The sequence below is a fragment of the Arvicola amphibius genome, chromosome 14 (assembly GCF_903992535.2).
Source record: "Arvicola amphibius chromosome 14, mArvAmp1.2, whole genome shotgun sequence".
Lineage (NCBI taxonomy): Eukaryota > Metazoa > Chordata > Mammalia > Rodentia > Cricetidae > Arvicola > Arvicola amphibius.
Genome location: NC_052060.1, coordinates 50,607,353 through 50,631,589, shown reverse-complemented (window position 1 = coordinate 50,631,589; position 24,237 = coordinate 50,607,353). Strand labels below are relative to the sequence as shown.

Below are 24,237 nucleotides of genomic sequence, written 5' to 3'. Positions count from 1 at the left end.
ATTAAGTCAGCTGTGCTTCTTGGACCTTGGTGTTCTCAGCTACAAACCAGCTGCAGCTGTACTAGCTGATCTCAGAACTGCTTCCTGGCACTGTCTTTACTGTCTGGATCTCCAGAGTCTCATCTAAATCCTGAGGTGGGGGACTCCCTTTGTCATACAGAAGGTAGAGAACTACAAAGAAGGGCAATGACAGGCTGGTTCAGGAAGGCTTCACAACAAAGCAGACTCTTCATCAGAAGTGAACAAGAAAGCTGGTTAGAAGGATGAGCATGCACAGGGCCGGAGAGGTGGCTCAGCTGTTAAGCATATGGCTACTCTTGCAGAAGACCTGGGTTCAATGCCCAGGACTCTCATTGCAATTCCAGTTCCAGGAGTATCCAACACCCTCTTCTGACCTCTGCAGGAATCAGGCACACACATTCCCGCACATTAAATGAAAATAGGTGAATCTTCTTAAAAGTGTGTTTGTTCATTTAAATGAATAATAATGACAAAAGTAATTTTTCATAGGCTGTGAATAAACTACGTAATAAACTCAATGGGAGGAGAAATTCCTTACCTATGGTAATATCTGGGACTAAGACTGTGAGCTCCGAACAGAAAGCACAGCATGTGCCAAGACAAAGCACAGATAAGGTCTTGAAGAATTTGAGAAAGGAAATGTGATAGTGTAATAAGATGATCTCGTGAGGTGTGAGACAAACAGGCCAGAAGATATGCCGCCCTGCCCAATTATAGCCATAAAAAAGACCTTGCCAAGTGGGAGGGGGGGGGGTTGTGCCACTTGGCTAATACTATAGGAAACCTTGATCAGAGTACAGAGCTCCAACAGGAAGAGGAAATGGAAACCCCAGAGGCATTCCATCCTCACACAGACTGGTAGGAAAAGTCTCCCTGCGCTTGTATCAGACTCCAGAGCTCTGGAAACACAGATTTCCCTCACGCTAATGAGGGTGAGTTCATGGGTTTGAGTGGAGGGTAAAGAAAGAACTTCTGCACTGCCTCATAGCACAGAAAACAATTGGAGTTCCAAGAATTTAAAAACTCAACAAAGAGGGAACAGAAGAGAACAAAGGGCAGAGAGCAGAGAAATCTGGACGTTAAATCAAAAGAGGGTGTTAGCTTCCTTAGTGAGGAAGTTAAGACTCACACAGTAAAGCCCAACCTACTTAAGGACCCAAATTCCACGTTAATGGTGACTAAGTTGTGATGACTAAAACCCAGCACCCTTCAGATAAAAAGCTCTTCCAGGAAATAGAAATGAAATCGTAGAGACTTCAACTATAAATTCAAAATTTTCTTATTCCAAAGAAAGATATTGCTGTTACTCTCTTAGCATGTGAGTAACCTTTATCGTTAAAAGTCAGGGTGGTAGATCCCCGACATAAACATGGTCATCAACATTTCTAACTCTCCCTCAAGAATTATAAGTTAAGAAAACATACCAAAATGATACAACAACAACAAAATAAACAACAAACAACAAAAACACATTAGATCTGTTTTGGGTGTTGATGACTTTGTTTTTGATTTTCATGTTTTGCTTTGAGAGAGAAAGAGAGAGACAGAGACAGAGAGAATAAAGTTATAAAGTTGGGTGAGGGAGGAGATAGGGATAATCTGGGAGGATTTGGGGGAGGAAAAGAATATGATCAAATTATTTTGTATGAAAAAAAATAAATAAAAAAGAACTTGATGTTGTTAACTTGAAATACCAATGAAGAACCTAGACTAAAAATGGTTTTTAAAAAAATCTAAAAACTAATACCCCACTGTGTTGTTGAACCTGAAACTACGAGACAGACAAAGCCACAACTGCCCGACTGCAGCAAGCTTCATTTAAGACTGGTCAGGAAGACAGGCACTGGCCAGTCCGTTCCCAGGATTCCCAGAGAATGGCATTGAATTATGTCAGTCAGTCTCTCATAAAGGCAGAACCCACAGGGCTTCCCACTGTCATCCAATCATGGGCAAGCATCCATCCTGACATAATCCATACCTCTGTGCCTCCCACCTACGTGTGATAAAGTACATCCGGTGCAGTTGAGGCAACCAACCTTGTTTAGGTGTGAAAACACGTGACTTGTGATCTTCTATGAACAGCAGCCCCTACACTCCAGAAACTTTTCTGTCCTTGGGCAAGTGAGGCTCGCAGGCCAACTTTAGCCTCTACAGGACGTTCCGGGTGTGGTTTTTTCTATAAGGAAGATATAAGAAACATTTTTATGACAAATTAGACATGGGAAAGTAAAAATCCATTTCTTTTCTGGTTCTTCAAAGAGAAAAAAGTATTTATCCAATAAAATATCTGAGAGACAAAGTGAGCAGAAGAGAGGATTGTTAACAAAGATAAGTTGTTTAGCTAAATTGACAAAGCATCACGCTGTCTTTTAAATATTTATACATACCCAAAAGCAAATGCTTCTCCAAACCAAGTCTTCGAAGACTCCCTTTGCAGTGAATGGAGAGAATGCAGAGACTCTTGGCTACTCACGGTGATGAGAATACATGATGGTTGATGGTGCAGACCTAAAATATATATTTATACCACCCCTTCAATGAGTCAGGGAACATCACAAGGGGAGACAGAAGGAGTGAACGCACTGGCAGAGAGGGAAAATGGTTAAATAATAGCTTCAGAGAACGACACAGCCATTGCAATTGTGATCTAACAGCAGCTGTGGCGACCTGCATGAAGCCACACAAAACTAAGCCTGTCAACAGTCAATCAACAGTCAATCAGGGATCAGGGAGGAGTTCAAGGGACCCTATATTTCCTACTCAACTACTGGCTTTTGATGAATTCTCAGGGAGGGGCAGTCATTGCCTTCAGTTGTGTGCCACTGATGAGTCCAGTAGCCTCCAACAGACAGTTCCAAGGCAATGGTCACATAGATAGCCCTGGTTAAAGTGAGTGGGTCACAAAACAGCAAAGAGACATACGTGTGGCAAAGGGACTTTTAGGGAGCCATGGGGTGGAGTTGACAGGGTGGGAGATAGAAAAAGATGCGGCGAGAGTAAAGAGAACATATTAAGTACATGTATGAAACTTTCAAAGAACAAAATTAGCTAATTAAAATTTCTGTCATTTACTCTCCCTCAACAAAAACCAGCAAATTATGATATAAAAACAAATTCTATTTATTACTAGGAATGCTATTTGTTTATTCTAATAACTTGAAGTTATCAAATTTCTTAAATTTAATCAAATTCTTTACAGTCTTCGAGCATCAAGTTCATCTTCCCTAACTTATTGTTTACATGACAGTCTAAATAATAATTAAATTACCCTTTAAAACAGAGAGTTTTAGCACTGCTCTTCATTTGATGATGGTTTTCCTTTCAGAGCCCATTCTATTGAAAGCACAAGGTCTATATGTATACTTGGGAAATTAACTAAATTTAGGAAGCATTATCTTTTGTCCCGAGAAAAAAGTGTGCCTTGTGTTTTTATAATGCTTCTGAACTCTTAACCGTTGCCAAACCATAAAACTATTGCATACCTGAGTGGCTTTCCATATGTGAACGTTGACCTTTACGTAGTCGGCATCTCTCCATCATCAGCAGGTGATTGGGGGAGTATATATAGACCTGGCAGGAGACACAAAGAAGCAGCCTCGGAGAAACCAGGCAGGAGGGATGGGGCTCTCCAGGGGTCTTGTTTTCCTCCTCCTCCTCCTCCTCCTGTACCAGCTCCAGGGGTCAGACTCTTCCCTGATGAAGCTGAATGGGAATGGCTATGAGGACGTTATTGTTGCTATCGATCCTGCTATGCCAGAAGATGAAGCAATAATTGAAGGGATACAGGTAAGAGAAGATGGGCTTGCTTGTGTTCATGCTCTGAGGAGTGGAAAGGTTAATAGCAGTTGTAAGAGTTCCTATGGAGTCCTCTGAGTGCTCTGGCAAGGTCAAACACTGTGTGGTTGGTTTGGGAATGCAGAGTGAGGTGAAGGCTCTAAAATGCTCTAGAGGGAAGTCCTAGAGTTTCTAGAAGGGACTTGATTTCTAGCCTAAGATCCAAGACAAAGCAGAGGCCTCTCTGATCTTGTTTCCTGGTGTGTAATTTAGAAATTAGATTTGTTCTGTTTTTGTAATCTACTTATTTATCGTGTGCGTACACACATATGTTTATTGTATCCTTGAAGGAAAAGAAATAAGCTAAAATAAAAAAGAACTATAGGGTTTGTACTCTTTTTCAGAGTCATCACTGATACCAAAGTGAGTGGGATAGCAGATGTGATATTTGTAGGCAAGGGTGGTAAAGTCGGGGAAGGGTGACAGAGCAGGGTGCTGCTGCAGTATGCAAGAGCCTAGTAACTGTTTCCTTCAGGATACCCAGAGAAGCCCTCCTTCATGATGTGACATCTGAGCAGACCCCAAGATGAGTAAGAGAAGAGATGAGAGCGCCATGGGGGTGATAGCATCTTGCGCGATCAAGGAAATAAAAGCGAATAAGCAGCAGGAAGGGAGGCTTAAAGGAGCTGGGATAAGGTCACATACGGTGGCAGAGTCCAGACCATTAGAAAAGGATGTTTTTGCTTTCCCTTTGAATGATATGAGACTCCATTAGGGAGATCTTAGTGGAGGTTATGGACACTTTGGCGTCTATTCTAGGACCATCCTGACTACTTAAAACTATAGAAGGCTTGCACTTATCACATCCACTGTATGAACGTTGTAGTGTAGGGATGCAGAAGGATCTAGGCTGTAGCTGGCCAGTAGGGATGTTGATGATGACAATGAGGTAGCAGGAATGATTAATGTGTATGACTCTGAACATGTTTTTGAGCATAAGAAAACAATACTATTGTTGATTTACATGTGTGGGAAGGGACAGGTAGGGAGGAAATTTTAAAAGGCAAGAAAAACTTCACAACTTTGACTTAAATACTTGGGTAGAACTTTCGTCAGCTGGGAAGGAAAATTCCAAGTAAGAAAGAGCTGGACCAATCTGGGGTGATGGGGAGGAATTAGTTTAGCGTAGTTTCAGATTGCGGTGCTTTTCAGACATCCAGGAAAGAGACAGGGATCTGAATCCAGAATGAACTGTAAAGTATACCCTTAGATAACATAGAGGCAACAGTGTGTCGAGAATATGAGTCAACCAGATGGCTGGCAACAGAGAAAGAACCCAGTCACACAACTGAGGACTTTGGTTTGCTGAAGTTTCTTCCAACTCTAGCATTCCATGTGGAGACTGGCGTTACAGCTCCACTGGTCACTTGACATTTCTACTTCTTGTCTTCAGCTCCTGCCCACTAGGGGTCCTACTGCTGCCCACGGAACTCCCTACTGGGCATGAACTGAACTGTCTCTGGTGATTTCCTTTGGCACCCTCTTGTCATTCTGGAAACTACACTGCAACTCAGAGATGATACTTGCTGGTACTCTGAGCTCTAAAAGATAAAGATTGCTTTTTCTATAGCCAATGAGAACAAACTCTGAAGGAAAGATTCTTGGTGTTTGGGGGTAAAGGGTCAGTTTCAACCTTTTTTGAATTCAGAAACAGGTTATTTGCTAGGTATTTTTAGAGACAAAAAATAATGTATTCTTAGCATGGTCTTCTATTGAACATTACAAGGAGAAATGCAGTCCTTTGCCAACATGTCTATAGTTTAGTGGTTTTTGAAACTTGGCCTCTTGCAAAGTCCTATTTCATCAGGCAATTCTGTGAGTGGCCATCATCTACTTATTACACAATGATTTATGCAAAACTCCCATCACTCATGGCCTGAGAGTCTCCATTTTAAGTACCTTCTGTACCTTGTGTTTGTGTTCCTTTTGGGTTTAAAACATGATCACATTTGCAAACACTGACACTTCACTTTTTAGAAATCAAAAACATTATAGGAATTTTGAGGAGGAATTTAGAAGGACTATCATAGGTTAGAAAACTGATTAGAGAACTCTGAGGAATCATTACTGAGCACCTGGGGTATCCCTGGAGATGGCAGTCACCTACAGGGTCTCTGACATCTCTCCATGACCTAAGAACACACTGCTAGCCAAGATAGCCAGTGGCCATGGAGACTCTACAGGAAATGCAGTCCCTGGGGCTATATAATACACAACCTACACAATTGTACACAGCAAGCCTACTGGTCCAATCCATAACTCCTTTTGAGCCATCAAAACACTGTTGTCTCCTGGATACAGAGAGCCCCCTGTTCCAGCAGAACGTGACAAACTACATATCTCTCTTTAAAATGTTGGGGGGGTGGCATACAGGGAGAGAGAGAGAATTCTTTCATGGTCCTTCTGTGGGTGCTGAACAACTTCCCGCGTGCCTTAGAGTTCCTCACAGCCTTCTTGCACTAGGCCTTCTGACCTCCAGTCTTCTGACTCATCATCTCATGATGACTCACTAATGACTTTGCTGACTTCTTGCCACACATGTGAGTCAGAACCCTGGACTCTCAGAGTGGAGCAGAGGGAAAGAGGAGCCTTGAGGAGCAGTTCTGATGCAGGCTAAGTTAAAGCTGGAGGCGCCAGAGGGGTCTGCCCTGATAAACACAGCAGAGGAGAGCAAGATGGCTCCTGAGAGAAAAAGATATTTTTACCTTTACTTATTTGCCTTTCTTTTATATCTATTTATATTTTACTTACCACTGAGAGCTCTGGATGTAAGGAACAGGCTGCCTTGGGTGGTTTTCACCTACTGTTTACTTTTATTAGACAGGAACTCTGTAAAGAGAAATTCTTTTAATAAATCATAGTGACTTTGATACTGAGGAAAATCATGTATTTTCACATTGGTAGCAGGGCAACAATTCTCTGCTATAGAATTTTCCACTGTACCTCCCTCCAAGTGTACAGCATTCCCAGCCCTTCTAGGAGTACAGAGAGTCCCATCCTGATGACTTCTGTGGGCTATTTTCCTTCGCTTTCATCTGCTAAAGATGCTTTTGACCCAAGTTTCTTGAAATCAGGAATGGCATCAAGCAGTCTTAGACTATTTCTTAGTTCATTCCAGACTTGTGTCCATTAAAGAGTAAGGTCGCTGGGCTTTGGAGCATTCTATAAGTCATCCAGAAAGTGGTAACACAAAATTAGAACCAAATAAATGACTCTAAAGTACATATTCATATGAATCAATTACTGCAATCACCAAGCAGCCAGCCATCCTTGCAGGGTGAAGCAAGTTTGGGATTGATAGGTTGGAAGTGTGGACGGAGACCACTGCTGAATGGTCTCGATGAATGGTTTACTTTTGTAGTAACTGCCTGATGAGGTCCTGCAGTGTGACACCACCCTTGCTTGGCCATTTCTACATATTCCTTTACATGTTCCTTTTCCTTTTGATAATAGGAAATGGTGACTGCAGCATCTACATACATGTTTGAAGCCACAGAAAAAAGATTTTATTTAAAAAATGTATCTATATTAATTCCTGAGAGTTGGGGAAACAAACCTCAGTACAGGAGGCCAGGACAGGAGAGCTACGCACATGTAAGTGTCAATCTTTTCTATACCGAGAGAGAGAGAGAGAGAGAGAGAGAGAGAGAGAGAGAGAGAGAGAGAGAGAATGTTTTCTGGTGCTTGCTAGTTTGGGCACAAATTGATTCATTTACGAATGAAACAAGTCTTTCTAACTTGTTTCTTCTGCTCTTCAAGTTTTAACGATCTTTTTAAACATTCTCAGGCAGATGTTAAAGTTGCACCCCCTGCCGTCCCGGGCATAGATGAACCATACACCCGGCAGTTCACAGCCTGCGGAGAGAGAGGAGAATACATCCACTTCACTCCCGACGTTGTGCTGGGGAAAAAAGAAGCTGAATATGGACCTAAAGGTGGGGCTTAAACATTACACACTTGCAACAACCAACTCTTTACTCAGATTAAATGAACAGACCCTGGAGCAGAAGTGCTTAGATCTAAGTCCGGGTTGCTCTATTTTTTAGCTGGGAGGCATTAAATAAGTGATTTATTTTTCCTTTCTGTATAATCTATAATAACATATCTCAATCTCTTTTCATTGCCAACCCCTTCAGGGGCATTTTCAGGCTGTCTTTCCTAAAATTGCACCCTCAAAATAGCTATAAAGTAGAATGACTAGGGTGGTGACCGAGTTGGCCATAAACCATTAAAACATGTGAGACCTTTGGCTCCCCAAGAACTGAAAATCAAATCGTAGTTTAGTGTAACTGCACCCTATGTTCCATTAATGTTCCATTGATTTAACATGATGTGTAGTTAAGAATAAGTATCCCATACAGAAATGTAATATCTTTCCATACAAAAGCCTTTTATAAACAAAATATAAACTTCAAGAGCTACAGAAAATCTAAACCTAAATGCAGTCTGTGTGTGTGTGCATGTGTGTGTGCATGTGTGTGCTTGTATGTGCATGTGTGTGCTTGCATGTGTGTGTGCATGTGTGTGCGTGTGTACGTGTGTGTGTGTATTTAGGAGGACCAGAGGACAACTTGTGAGTCAATTCTCTCCCACTACTACATGGGGTTCAAGGATTGAACTCAGGTTGTCAGGTTTGGTGGCAAGTACCTTTACCCACTGAGCCATCCTCACTGGCCCAGAAATTTTGGGGATATGAAATTTTCCACTTGAATTATGATCATGTATTTGAAATTTTTTCTTATAGGAAGGCTGTTTGTCCATGAATGGGCCCATCTTCGCTGGGGAGTATTTGATGAGTACAATGAAGAGAAGCCATACTATGCCGCTTCATCAAAGAAAATTGAAGCAACAAGGTATGACTCCTAAGTACCCTGGAATGACCTCACAAATAGGCTTTTAACTGCCCTATATTACTTTCCAATGACAAGCATTCATTTTTGTCCCAAATTAGCAGATGCAATATTACAAGCCTGTTTTACGCTTATTTTAGACCATTATCCTTGAAGATGATGACTGTAAAATATACATAGCTTTGAGTCTGGTGATGGTGGCGCGAGCCTTTAATCCCAACACTCAAGAGGCAGAAGCATGTAGATCTTGTGAGTTCAAGACCAGCCTGGTCTACAGAGAGAATTCCAGGACAGGAAGACTCCAAAGCTACATAGAGAAACATTTTCTTGGGAAAAACAAAAACAAAACAAAACAAAAAACCATAGCTTCAATGTCAATGTCAAGCATTTGCATGGCTATTAAACATATTTTATTTACACGTGTCTCCCATAGATGCCAGGACTCATCTAGACCAGATAGATGCTGAGATATCAAAGTTATTCACATTCCATAATGAGTGAAAGTGGCTGAGTACTGTGAAATGTGGGCTGGGTGAGAAATCAAGCAACTGCAAGGAGCCAATTCAGAACTTCTTTGGAATTTACAAAGATCATTTTAAAATATCAGTGTAGCATCATAACTAATAACAGGCCATTATCTTGATTCTGAAATTAAGAGATCAAAATAGTTGGGGAAAATTAATTTAAAACTTAGCATCGGCATCCTCATCACTGTTGAAATCCCCCTGGTTTGGGGTTCTTGTCACAGAGAAGAGGGTGCAGACCTGCCACACAAGCCCCGCTGCCAAGTCTTAGAAGGTATTGGGTACATTCTGTTTTTGCCATGCTGCTGCTACATGTCATTTCTGCTACAGGACATCATTACAACTGGTCATATGGATGGCATCATTATGTTCCTCAGTTTTGGAACAATAATGGCACGGGCATATTTATGCACTTCCCTAAATGACTAGATCTACAATTCTCTTGCTGGATTTGAACTGCAAGCCGATGAAATGACTTGCAGCTAAAGCCTGGTCTGTCTGTTAGGATCGCTGCCACCTATGCCCACCCCATGCAATAACACACAAACCCATCACTCTTTCTTCCATTGCCTTTCTTGGCAGTACCTCACTCTGATTCCAGCCACATTTTCCTCTGGATAAAATGATACTCCTTGAATAATCAGAGAACATGTAGTTTTGTGATGCCCTCCTTAACCTTTGTCATCAGTGTGGGAAGGTCATGGCAGATACACAAGAAATACTGTATCACAAACTCAGTGTGAGGCAGGACTACTTTTTCAAATAAATGCCTGCTACCTCTAAGATTCACGTCTATATTTCTAGGTGTACTCTGGGTATCACAGGTGTGAATCAGGTCCGAAAATGCCAAGGAGACAGCTGTACATCCAGAAGTTGCAGAACTAATTCCACCACGAAATTATATGAAAGAGACTGTCAATTCTTTCTTGATAAAGATCAATCAGAAAAGGCATCCATAATGTACATGCAAAGCATCGAATCTGTAAGTACGCCAGTCACTGTGTCAGAGTGACTCGTCTGATTTCATTCATCTTAGAGTTATAACGATGATTCAGATGAAAATAAGGCACTTTACATTGCTAGGTAAGCATGCTACCACTTGAGATATAGTTGATCTTAAATATGATATGAGAAATAAGTGTATTAAGGTAGAGTTCAATCATACACAGTAAATACTCATCTGCTATTATATATTATTAGCACTTCTGTACATTAATACTTAGCTAATTGTTCTTAACTATTATAATATTAAATCTACTTCACTGTTAATTATATTTCACTTGAGCAATGCATATTTGTTAAATACATTCTCTCTCTCTCTCTCTCTCTCTCTCTCTCTCTCTATTTTGTTTTGTTTTTTGAGACAGGGTTTCTCTGTGTAGCTTTAGAGCCTGTACTAGAACTCACTCTATAGACCAGGCTGACCTCAACCTCACAGAGATCCTCCTGCCTCTGCCTCCCCAGTGCTAGGATTAAAGGTGTGTGCTACCACTACCTGACTTGTTTTTTAAAAAAAATAATAATAATAAGTTTTTAATACTTCTCCCAGAAACCACCAGTTGCCTGTGGTTCTTTGACTAGGAGTAGGGCCCTTGAAAGTCTGGGTCCTCCACATTCACATTAACTTGTTCCTTGAAGTTGCCATTGTCTGGGTCTTGTTTATGCGGCCATTTCTAGTAGAGACTTTCGCAGACTTCCAGGTAATCTGACTCTTACAGTCTTACAATCTTCCTACCTCCTTTTCAAGATATTCCCTGATCATAGCAAGCTGTTTCTTCTAGACTACCAACCAGCTCCAAAATCATGACATGGGGATTTATTATTAGTTATGAATGTTCACCCTTAGCTTAGGCTTGTTTATTGCTAGCTCTTATTACTGAACCTGTTTCTCTTTATCTACATTTTGCCTCGGAACTTTTTATCTCTCCTTCCTTCCTTCCTTCCTTCCTTCCTTCCTTCCTTCCTTCCTTCCTTCCTTCCTTCCTTCCTTTCTGTATAGTTTATTTCCCTGCTGTCTCCATATCTGGCTGTCAGTTACCTGACTCTGCCCCAGGCATGTACCTCTCTCCCTTGTTCTCTTCTCCTTCTCTCCCACTCTTCTCGAGCCTAGATTTCTCCTCCTATTTATTTTCTCTGCCTGCTCCATCTATCCTTCTGTCTGCCTAGCTGTTAGCCATTCAGCTCTTTATTAGGTGCCTTAGGCAGGCAAAGTGAAACAAACCAACACATCATTATAATTAAACGAATGCATCCGAAACAAATGTAACACACCTTTACACAGTTAAAGTAATACTCCACAACATAGACAAATGTAACACATCTTTACATAGTTAAATATTCCGCAACAATAGATGCAGGAGCTGTGATGTAGATGTATCCACTGGGGCTGGACTCCACAAGATCTGTTGATCTCTGCATTATATCTAGATGTGGTTTTTTGGGATGGACCCCATTTGTTGTAAAAAATAGACTTCTTTGATGAAGTACCGCCACACCTATCTGTGGATGGAAGGATGAGGGACAAGAGACAAGTCACACCATGGTTGTTTAAGACTCAATAAATCATATTATTTCATATTTTTATTTATATAAGATTATAAGTACACACACACACACACAGAGAGAGAGAGAGAGAGAGAGAGAGAGAGAGAGAGAGAGAGAGAGAGAGAGAGAGAGAGAGAGAGAGAGAGAGAGAGAGAGAGAGAGAGAGAGAGTTTAAGACACTGGCTAGCAGTGCCCCTACATAAGAACCACAGACTAACAAGAACTCCAGTACCATGTGGAAGAGACTTTCCAAATGGTTGGTCAGGGCAGTCCAATCAATATATTACTGATGCAGCCCTTGATTGCATTTCAGGCCTTGATAATTAGCCCCTATTGCTGAATACACCACACATTCAGGGCACAGAACTCAGATGACCTAAGCTGATTCTAACCTAAGAGCCTCTTTCCCGTGGTCTAACTTCAATGGTTCCAAAAAACACTATGCAAGCTGCCAAGGGAGGGAAGCAATTAAACAGTTCTCCAACTGCAACACCTATGAGCCAGGACAATGACCAGCATGGCAAGATATACATAAAGGTGCAATGTCACTCACACGTTGGTGGCAGCCAACGGCTGTCTAATTGGATTTGAGTCGAGCCTGGTATTGTCAACATCACCAGCTTCCGTGGCTAATGAGGTCCTGGACCTTAGCAAAGAATCAACTACTGCCACTTTTCTAGACCAGCTTAATTACTTTGACATTCTAACACCAAACATACACTTGCTTTATTTTTCAGATCGTTTTTTAAGTACATGAAATAGTAATTTTCTACATTTTACTACACTTTTAGGTGACTGAATTCTGCAAAGATGAAAACCATAACAAAGAGGCTCCAAGTCTACATAATGAAAAGTGCAATCAGAGAAGCACATGGGACGTAATCAGCAGTTCCGAGGATTTTATTGACAATGTGCCCATGGACACGCCACCCTCTCCACCCACCTTCTCATTGCTGAAAATCCATGAGAGAATCACGTGCCTCGTTCTTGATGTGTCTGGAAGTATGACTGTAAGTTCATGGCTCATTTTGTCTTATAGTGTAGGAATGGGGATAACTGAAAGACAAAACAAACAAACAAACAAAACAAAACAAAACAAAATAAACCCTCAACACTACTTGTTATGTGGATTTTTAAAAACTGTATGATGTCATAAAATACTATTACTTCCTGAGATCATAACCTGAAAGATATTGAAAAAATATTTTGCTTAGAGAAAGATATCTAAGAACAGCTAACCTAAGGGATTCCCTTTAGTGGGAACACAATATTGAAATAAAATTGTTTTTAACCATGGATCCTCCACATGAAGGAAAATGAGACTGGGGTATATTAGTGTATGCTTAGACTCCATTTCAGCTCAAGCAACAAGATCAATGAGCAGAATGCCTAACATGGTTCATCTTATTTCCCAACTGCTCAAGTGCTCTCCTCAGACATAAAAAGAACAGCATCACCGTAAAGAACAAATGTAGTCTTTCCTTCATTCTGTTATCAGATACAGAATAACAGGCATTGTGCTAGACTTTGAAAACAGAGGTGCATGTTCTTGAGAAGTCTATAATTCCTTTCAGCTGAGCTGTGGAAGTATGTCCCTGTAATACTAACATTTGGGAAACTAGGCAAGTTCAATGTCTGTGGGTTGCACAGTGGGAGCCTGTCTTAGAAAGCAAACCAAACAAGCAGATAGTTTTATAGTCCAGTAATGTTTTCTCTCCCCTCACCATTTCCTATCTGCCTATGTCAATCCTGCCCTCTAAAACTTGGGAGAGAGGCTGGTTTCTGGCAGGAGAAGGACTGGACTCGTAGGGTACTGTATAGCTGCTGATCCTTTTGCATATTTCTTCTTCTGAATATTTTATCAATACTGCCTCTGCCTCTCCCAGTCAGATCAAGAATTCTGCTAGGAACCTGAACCACATCCAATCCAGAGTTCATAATGTATGTGTGGCCAACAGATAGCTGCCAAGATGGATGGGAAACACAAATAATCAGATGTCATGTGATAAAGCATTCAGAATGACTGCACAGTGGCAGAGAGAAAGGCATGACAAAGCAGAAATTAAAGCTTCAGTGGATGAGGGAAGGTGGTTGCTGAAAGGGCAAAGCGTAATAGAAATTGGTGGAATGAACCTCAATAACAGAAGAATGCTAAGAACTCCCACACACGAGTAGTCCTAGAAATGTCTGAGGAAATAAGAGATTGCTAATTCAGAGATGAGGAGCCTACCCCAGACAGTGTACTAGTAGCTAAGACTAAAGGAAACTCTGGTTCAGATGATGGAAGGTAAGATCAGATCTTATTATATAGAGGTTGCCCTATAACCTCTGCATGTGTTCCGTGACATGCGTGCTGTGGCACAAGTATTCTTGGACAGCCACACACTCACCACACAAACCAAATGTAATACAAAACAGAAGAGAAAGAAGACAAGAGCAACAGAGAAGCAGGCAAAGCAAAGCTCTGGATATGTAGGAGCTTTGTTGTGATTTGGTTCAAGAAGGTCCCAAGCAAATTTGGGTATGGGTTGCAAGGAGGATCTAGAGAAAATAAATACATGAAGTGTCCCCTCCGGGTATTCATCTAGTGAAGAGAGTCATCATTGCTGGTGAGTTAGCAGAAAGCCAATGCAGTCAGCCCACTGGAGGAGAAGCAGTGGGGGAAGGTTAGCAGAAGGGGACAGGGCAGGCCGGCCTTCTCGGAATTACCTGGAACTCAGGTAAATTTCACCTTTGAGGAAGCTGCTCCGTACTGAATTGGTCAGTCCAGCTGTGTTTGAAGACCAGGAAAGTCGGATTGGGGTTTTGAACCGTAGGTTATAAATTTTAACAGGTGGCTACAGTGGGAATTGTGCCACTAAGATGAGAATCACTGCCTTAGTGTCAATGCAAGCTCCACCTTTAACTTGGGTAGTTAGCAACTGGGAATCGCCCCTTCTTATGTGTCCCATGTTACACTTTATATATTTACCAGTTAAAAAATTACAATTGCTTTCTTTGACAGTACAAATTAATAGTTATAGACAATTCTTGCCAATAAACTTCATGCACCCCTTTTATGAGGTCTGCCCTTACCGTCCAATTGAAAATCACTTAGGTTTTTTCTCCTTATCGTTTTTCAATCAGATTTCTGATCGCCTCAATCGATTGAAACAAGCAGCACAATATTTCCTAATACAGATCATTGAAGATGGGTCCTGGGTAGGAATGGTACACTTTAATAGCCAGGCCACTACTAAAAGTGAGATGATGCAAATAAACAGTGAGGCTGACAGAACCAAACTTCGGGAACTCTTGCCTTCAAGTGCCCGTGGAGGGACCTCCATCTGCAGTGGAATCCGACGTGCATTTGAGGTGAAAATCTACTGCAAATGTATCTTGTTCTCTGTTTTGTTTTTAGGGCCTTTCTTTGTGAAGTGCTACTGTTCTTATTTGCCTCCTCATTTTGACATAAATAATCTTAAAAGTCTTGGGATAAAGCACACACAAAAAAGAGAAACTTAGATATATGTTATCTTAGCACTTGGAAGGATCAGAAATCCTAGCCAAGATCATCTTTGGCTAGATCATCTGAGGACAGCATGAGAAACATGAGACCGTGTCTCAAGCAAATGTAAATAACTCTAACTTCAACATGCTTAGAACATTTATTTAAGTATCCAAAAGATTTCTAATTTGGAGTCCATTTCCATTTTTGCTTTGTTTTGTCTTTTGTTTTTTGAGACAGAGTTTCTCTTTGTAGCCCTGGCTGTCCTGAAATATAGACCAGGCTGGCCTCAGATCAGAGATTCACCAGCCACCACCTCACAAGTGCTGGGTTTAAAGCTGTGCGCCACCACCACCTGGCAGAATCTATCACCTCTTAACATTGATATTTAATGCATCTGGCTGTATGTACAACTGATTTCGTATGCTGTAGACTTGTTCAGAGTGTATCAGGGGAAGAAAATGCAGTCCATATTTTGAATATCTATTTGCTTGGGTTTTTCAGATGCCTCTGTCATTTAGTCATGGGAGTTTTTTAATGATGCCTGAGCTCACCTATCTTTCAGTTGAACAAATATCTCCTGTACTTAGGAGGCAGAAAAATAATATGTTTGTGCTCTCCCAGGACTATTGAGTATAAATTCTATGATTCTAAAATAGAAATTATCTTTTCTTTCTTTTTTTTTTTTTTTTTGGTTTTTCGAGACAGGGTTTCCCTGTAGTTTCTAGAGCCTGTCCTGGAACTAGCTCTTATAGACCAGGCTGGCCTCGAACTCAGAGATCCGCCTGCCTCTGCCTCCCGAGTGCTGTGATTAAAGGCATGCGCCACCGCCACCCGGCTTATCTCTTCTTTCTTACACTTTTTCTATTCAACTTCTTTTTGTAAATTCTCCATCAGGATAGCTGATCTAGTATAATAATGGTATTCTGAATTACGCTTGCAGGTATTTAAAAATGAAGGTTTCCAAAACAATGGAGCTGACATTGTGCTGCTGAGTGATGGGGAGGACAGCACTGCGAAACAGTGTGTTGATGAGGTCAAAGAGAGTGGGTCCGTACTTCACTTCATTGCCTTGGGAGAAGATTATGAGGAAGCTGTGAGAAACATGAGCATTCTAACAGGTGAAATACGATCGCCATATTACAGACTTCCAATTGCTGTATATGAATATAGAACTGATGCTCGACCACTTCTTCTAAGCTTCATTCTGCAAAAGTCAGGCCAGGGATTGGAGAACAAAGTCAAACAGACACAACCTCTGTCCTCATTTCCTCGTAGTTCAATAGACTGAAAAAGCACATAAAACTGTCAATCCAAACACATGGGTCACACTCCTTCATAACAGCAAAAGCATAAAATAGAAATAAACTGAGGCAAATGAGCCTTTCATGTTCCCAACATGTTATAAAAGTGGAGGTTTCCAAGCTGGACCTTGAACAAAGTCTGGGTTTTTTTTTCCAGGAACAAAAGGCAATGAGAAAATACAAAATTTCTTGATAAGCGTTAACTATGGTGACTGCTATTTTAATATACATATGTGATGAAAACTGATTACATACTTCTAGTGCCTTCTTAAACACAGTAGAAAAAAAAAGTTAAACACAGTAGAGAATGCAGAGCCAATAATACAAGTATCAATTACTACACTGATTTGGCTTTCATGGTAACAGATATATATATAGATATATATAGATATATATATAGATATATATATATATATATATATATATATACTTGATTTTGTGGCTTGCTATACACATTCCTAACATTTCAAACACTTTTATGGCCACCTATACAATTTATTTTGTCGCGAATACTCCAACCAACAATAGTGCTTTTTTGAACTTGTCCCCACTGCTTATCAGTTCATCTCCACAGCTCCAGTTATTGTCAAGATACCTCAATACAGCAACTCTTCTGTCTTTCCAATTCTCTGCTTCTAATCTATTTTCTTCTGAAAAAAATCTAAATGATATAAATAAGAGTTGATAATTCCCCTAAAGGACTGTGTAAAATCTGTGAGTTTAAATTCACACAACTGTAGTGCCTTTCATTATCAACAACAACAAAATGACACACCTCATTCAACAGAGGTTTCTATACTGATGTGATAAGGTGGGTTTTGCTTCAGAGTTAGGATACATTATAGTCAATTAACATTTCAGAGATGATCTTAATGATTTTCTGACAATTTAATTGATCTATATGGAAACTTTGACTTTATTTTAACTGCTACCTTGTTAATCATTAAAATGTGATAAGTACACATGTTCTACAAAAACAACATAACTTATTCATTCACATTGTAGGAGGCTTGTTTAAAGGTCCTTCAGATGCAGCCCAGAACAATGGTCTCATGGATGCTTTTGGAGCTCTTACTTCAGAAAATTCTGATGTCACCCAGAAGTCAATTCAGGTCAGCGTTTTTCCATCCCTAGAGGTTTTACGGTTATTTTTGCCATAACCAAGAAAAAGTACAAGGTCAGAGCACATGAAACCATGCAGAAAGGAGACATTTATAAATAAGATATGTTCAAAACTTTAAGTGTTGGCTTTTTTTTCATGTGTTGAAAGAGTAGAAATAAGTTCTGTCTTCCTCACTTGAGATACCTGCAGTAAGTTTTTAAATACAGAAAAACAAAAAGAGAGCACAATTTTTCAAAGCCAAGCTGTATTCCTATGCATGATGGGTGGAAATGACGAAGGTAAACGGGGACCAGCTGGAAGCATGGTACAATCATCTGAGTCAATGGCATTTGGGTTTGGTGGTGGCACCTGGAATACAAAGAAAAAACTGTGCCCATATTTATTTCTCCTAATGCCATTGTGAGACCAAAATGACCTTGTTTTCCAAGACTTGCTGATAAAGAGTCAAAATGTGTGGATGACATTCACACTCAAATTTACTCCAAATCCACTTAAAGACTTGCTTGCTTAACCTGGGACCAAAATTTTAGGCAACAGAGTGATTCTTGAAAGAATTTTCTTTCTATTAGTGCTGAAGCTGTTTGGGGTTGAGGTTGGGATGGAGTAGAAATGGTATGTTCTATTTTTCCTAAAATGGTATCCCTAGGAATCACTCACATGGGTAAAGCTGGATAGCCTAAGACTTCATGTTAGGTGAAATAAACCAAGCATAGAACAAAGAGATGTGTGGCCTCATGTACACTTGAAATCCAAAATAGCTGAATTCATAGAAAAGAATAAAAACCATAATAACATCCATCACCTGGTAAGATGTGTCAGAGAGATGTTAGGAAATAGATACAAACCTTCAGTTAGGTAATAAATAAGTTCAGGAGATGTATTATTAAGCATAGTGACTACTATAATTGATAGTATGCATATTATATTTGGTGCAATAGATTAAAAAGTGAATTTAAGTTTTCTCAATGTGGAGTGAGAAAATGCTTGTGTTAAATAGCTCTTGGCCCATTTATAATGTTTCAAAACATTATGTTTACATGATAAACATGCAACTGCAATTTTGTGATTTTAAAAATAATGTAATATGTTGACTCCCTCAGCTAAGAACTTTCAACATAGATGAATCACTTCTTTATGGCTCCTCTCAGAGAAAGACCTGGTTTTGTTTTCTCTCTTCCCAGGATTTTATCCTTCACAACCAGTTTTCCTTCTTTTGAACAGACTCCATGTGCAATGCTTCACCCTCAATCCTGTGTGAAAAAATCACTTAAAGATTCCTCTTTAACAATCTATCCAAGAGAGCTTGTCTCAACTGTCTTTTATGTCTTCCTAGGAACGGAACCTAAAGCCTCCAATGTGCTAGACAAGTGTCTTATCCAGACATTTACCTGTCTTTGTTTTTCTTTGGAAGCCTTTACTCTGCCTCAATTAAAATACTTTAATTCCCCCAAGTGTTGTCTTTTGGGTCATCAGCCAGATGAGTAAGCATGTCACATATACAGATAGCTTAGACTAACCCTCTGTGGGTTTTAGTATCCTCTGATGCCAAAAGTCAGCACGAGCATTCTCCCAGAAAGCTAAGAACATATAGCAGGGTCACAGCCTCAACTTTCTAACTAATGTTTACACTTTAAATGTCCTATTATACCCTGTCCTTTCTTCAGCCCCTGTATTTCCAACCTTGTAGCTGTCACATGGGAATAAGCCTTCAGAAAGGTGACAAATCTGATTTTAGGAAGAGACAGAGAGAATGCTAGGAATTTGAATCCACCCTGAAGTACATAGGGTGACCAGGTCAACCATGACAACATAAGAACCCTTTTTGAGAAGGAGGGAGAGGAAGAGAGAGAGAGAGAGAGAGAGAGAGAGAGAGAGAGAGGTCTAAGATAGCTCAATATAAGACTGTTTCCAGATTAAATATAAAGAATTATCTGTAGACAGAAGAATAAAACCATTTTCTTCTGTAGTCATTAAGTTTTGTCATTTATGTTTTATATTTAAACAGCTTGAAAGTAAGGGAGACACATTGAACAATAATCACTGGCTGAATGACACTGTAGTAATTGACAGCACCGTGGGAAACAACACATTATTTCTTGTAACCTGGAAGAATGCAGTTCCTGGCATTTCTCTATGGGATCCCAAAGGAACACAAGTCACAAATTTCACAATGGACACAGGTTCTAAAATGGCCCATCTCAGTATCCCAGGAATAGCTCAGGTAAGCCACTAGCTTTTCATTTTCCCCCGAACTAATATTTTTCCAAAGAGTCTCTAAAGTCATCATGAATATGAGTGCCAACAATGTTACCATCTTTAGAGTGAAAGTAAAATTTATATACTTTAATTGCCCATGCAATCCTGAAAACTGTGATGTCCAGGTAAAGGTAAAACAGCTTTCTGGATTGGTAGAAAGGAGAGGTATCTGAGGGCACTGAGGAAGAAACAGGAGGAGTTTATGTGATTGAGTGCACTGTCTTTTCTCATTGATCCTTATGGAGACAGAGACTCCATGACATTGAGGCCAAAGAATTAGGGCAAAGCCAAAGCCGACTTATCAGAACATTATTTTCCAATTGAGAAATTACAAGGCAAACATCATGTGCAGCACTAGCTGGGCTCCCTGTCTGAACCATTTCAGCCTAAGTAACTGAAGAATTAAAACCTTTATAAAACCACAAAACTTCTGTGATCTATTTTAAAGTCACATAATGGAAAACAATATAGTCAGACTCTAAATGCTTGCTGCATGTTTCCATTGAAATTTTTAGGCGGGCACTTGGACTTACAACCTTGAAGCCAAATCAAACCAAGAAATACTAACAATTACAGTAAGCTCCCGAGCAGCAAGTTCTTCTGTGCCGCCCATCACTGTAAATGCTAAAATGAACAGAGACACCGGCAGTTTCCCCAGCCCTATGATTGTTTACGCAGAAGTTCTACAAGGGTACACACCCATCATTGGAGCCCACGTGACAGCTATCATAGAATCAAATAGTGGAAACATCAAAGAGCTGGAGCTGCTGGATAATGGTGCAGGTAAGCCGCAGCCTTTCATGGATAAGCCTATATTTTTATAGTTTAAAGTGTGTCATGGGTTCCTGAGGCAGTGGGTACAACAAGACGGGAACCTGATGAGTTAAGACAGACAGAGTCTAGATGAATAGCAAGACCAGCAGGAAATGCAATCAGATAAGTCCTACAAAGTGCTTAGCAAGCATCTCACACTTGGTAACCATTCAATAAATGTCATCTGCTGCCAAAATCATGTTCTTAATCTTGGCAGGCAATGCCTGTCTCCAGCCTAAGACAGGCTCATGCAGAAGACTGAGAACATAAGCAAGAATTCTAGTTACAGGCTTCTTGGAGGAGCATCACCAAGAAAGCATGGTCAAAGCATCAAAGACAATGCACAAATAATTTTGTGGGAGGGGCACAGAACCTGGCATCCTGACAGGGAAAGGGAGAGAAACAAGAGTGAGTGCCCACAGCTGAAACAAAGCTATTAGTCATGAGAGCCAGGACCCGGGAGAAGGTAGAGGCACCACAGAGAGGAAGACTTAGCCCTGCAGCATCAGATGCCAGGTCTCACTGGCAGGAAGCTAGGACCTTTGCTGGCTGTTCTCTGTCCTCCCGTCTGTAGGGTGAGTGGGGCACTCACTGCACTCTGTGGGTTCTGTAAATGGAATCTTGTGTTGTAACTTATTTCTTTATGTCTTCAATAAGGGGCTGATACTTTCAAGGATGATGGCGTCTACTCCAGGTACTTCACAGCTTATTCAGAAAATGGCAAATACAGCTTAAAAGTGCGGGCTGACGGAGGAACAAATTCTGCCAGGAAAAGCTTACGGCATCCATCGAGGAGAGCCGCCTACATCCCAGGCTGGGTAGTGAATGGTGAGTAGCTCACATTATCATAAACCCAGGGGAGAATATTAGCGATTTGATATGATGGAGGCTCCAAACATTTTACAATTCAAAATGTATCTTTCCCCATTTCTAGAATGAGATCTTTATATAATTGCCTCTGAGTTAACTCAATCTAAGTCTGACAAACAGTAGACACAGAAAACCTACCAGCTATTATTAGGTTAGTGTGGAACACCCTTACATGTCAACAATGACGTGTTAACCTTTCAGCTCAGAACTCAGCCCACTATGCTACGAGTTGCAGTGCCAGCCAGTGGGAAAATCTGTCCTCTGGGTTCCATGAGTTTCAATGGTTTTAAGTTTTCCTTTCCTTGGTCCTTATCTTGTGACTTTGGGGGCTTTTATAAAGCAATGGAGTAAATCAGGAGCATTATTCTTTAGCACGTCCAGCATGGAGGAAAGGATGTTATCTGAGTGTCAAGAATAGAACTGGCATTGATTTCTCTAGATGCGTTTCTAATTGGAAATGACTTGAGAATAAAACAATACTTTTCTTAAGGCATAAATTAGTGAGGCATGGTGACACACTCCTGTGTCCCTACTTAGGGGACAGAGGCAGGAGGATAAGGGTTTCAAGGTTAACGTTGGCTACTTAAGTGCATTTGAGGCTAGCCTAAGCTTAATGCCACCTTGCTTGGTCTTGGATTTATTTTTATTTTGTTTTGTTGATTCATATAACAAATCGCATAACATTCTCATTCAGTGCAGTTTTCATTTCAAAGGAAGTTGTTGTCCAATTTTATTTCATAACATCTTGGTAAGGATTCTGGCAGAATTTTCCCATTAATTGAATGCTTATGATTGTAGTGCATAATAAAATGCAGCTGTATAAAGGAAAAGAGAAAGAAAAAAGGAAAAACAGGTAGGGTCAGGAAGTTGACTGACCAAGCTCCAAAAACACTAGCGCAGCTTCATCCAGTTTAAACTAGAGAATTTTAAATGCAGGTAAAATTGAAGGGAACCCACCCAGACCTGAAACGACCGAGGCTACTCAGCCAGTCCTGGAGAATTTCAGCAGAGCAGCATCTGGAGGTGCATTTGTCGTATCTGATGTTCCAACAAACTTGCCAGGCCCTTTGCCTGACATGTACCCCCCAAGTCAAATCACAGACCTTCAGGCCACGCTTGATGGGGAAGACATCAGCCTAACATGGACAGCACCGGGAGAAGATTTTGATACTGGAAAAGGTAAGAACAAAGAGTCGTGCAGGTTTGACTCAGGTGAGAGGTGTCCAATGTGATGCAATAGCAGATAGGTTACAGGTGAGAGTGATTTCTCACTGAGAACTCAACCAAGTGGGAATTTTATGATCTGATACTTTATAATTTATCAAGCAGATCTTGCTTCATGCAAAGATAGTAGCATTTAGCAGTAATTTAAAGTCAGACTCGGTTTTTATTAAAAAATGGGTAAGACTTTTGATATGAGCATACTTTACATGTTAAATATTTTTGAGAATGACTAGAAAGAAATTTAACACGGTAAGATGCAGCAACTAACCCAGAACATTTCTCTTAGCTCAACAGTATATCATAAGAATAAGTGAAAATATCACTGACCTAAGAGACAATTTTGATGAGGCTCTTCAAGTTAATACGACTGACCTGTTACCAAACGAGGCCAACTCCAAGGAAACCTTTGTCTTCAAACCAGAAAACATCTCAGAAGAAAATGCAACCTACATATTCATTGCCATGAAAAGTGTCGACAAAAGCAATTTGAGTTCAGAACTGTCCAACATCGCACAAGTAATACTATTCATCCCTCAAGCAGATGCTGGTCCTGACAGTCCTGGGAGTCCTGACAGTCCTGGAAGGCCTGAGGGCCCTGGGAATCCTGACAGTCCTGGGAGTCCTGGTGGAAGTCCACAGTCTGGAGTTAGTGTTTCCACTATCGTTCTGTCTGTGGTTGGCTCTGTTGCAGTTGTCTGTATTATTCTAAGTGCCACTGTTTGTGTCCTAAAGAAAAGAAGATCCTCATCAAACGCTGAAACATCGTTTTGAAAAGCAACACAAATAAAAGGATACTTCTGAGTTTTTAAGTACATCCTATGTGATCATGAACTCAAAAATAATTCCAAGAGGGTTTAAAAGAATGCTTTAAGCACACCCATTCATGAAAAACTACAAATTTAAAATTTTATTCACTTAAAATAAATAGTGACAAAAACTGTTTTTATATTGATCTCTAGTTCTGTGTTTTTTTCTAATTCCAAAGTTTTCTGAAATGATACTTCAAATTTCCTGGAGAAACTAACAGTATCTATGTAAGTAGTCAAGACACAACATAAAAGAACAAATCAGTGATATTTATAGGGAAGAAATGAATGTGGTCTTGGTGTTATCAATATAAGCTAATGGCATTATAGTAACTCAAAATCAGCAACTGTACACTATCATAGTGAAGGTCATACTTACTGCCATTCATGGATACAGAAGATTCTATTTTAATTCTTTTTATTTATCTTATTTATTTTGTGTATGTATGTGCATGTATGCATGTATGTGTTCATGTGAATATATATGTATATATATATATATATACATATATCATGTTATGGCACTGTGTGTGTGTGTGCTGTTGCATGCATGTGGATATCAGAAGACAATTTGTGGACAT

At 40.2% G+C, this 24,237-nt stretch overlaps 1 protein-coding gene across 2 annotated transcripts; it reads left to right on the top strand.

Annotated features, from left to right (window-relative positions):
* The first annotated feature begins 3,639 nt into the window (after window positions 1-3,639).
* Window positions 3,640-23,621, top strand: LOC119801362 (calcium-activated chloride channel regulator 4A-like). Of its 2 annotated transcripts, XM_038311915.1 has the most exons (15): window positions 3,640-3,807; window positions 7,309-7,449; window positions 7,643-7,790; window positions 8,600-8,708; window positions 10,034-10,211; window positions 12,565-12,783; window positions 14,900-15,127; window positions 16,204-16,381; window positions 17,570-17,676; window positions 19,693-19,908; window positions 20,459-20,726; window positions 21,414-21,584; window positions 22,563-22,805; window positions 23,137-23,424; window positions 23,497-23,621. In XM_038311915.1, exons 1-15 carry the CDS (start codon window positions 3,640-3,642, stop codon window positions 23,619-23,621), a joined length of 2,787 nt encoding a protein of 928 aa, XP_038167843.1. The 2 variants fall into 2 exon arrangements, with proteins under 2 accessions (XP_038167843.1, XP_038167842.1); XM_038311914.1 differs by having other exon boundaries at window positions 23,137-23,621.
* The last annotated feature ends 616 nt before the right edge of the window (window positions 23,622-24,237 follow it).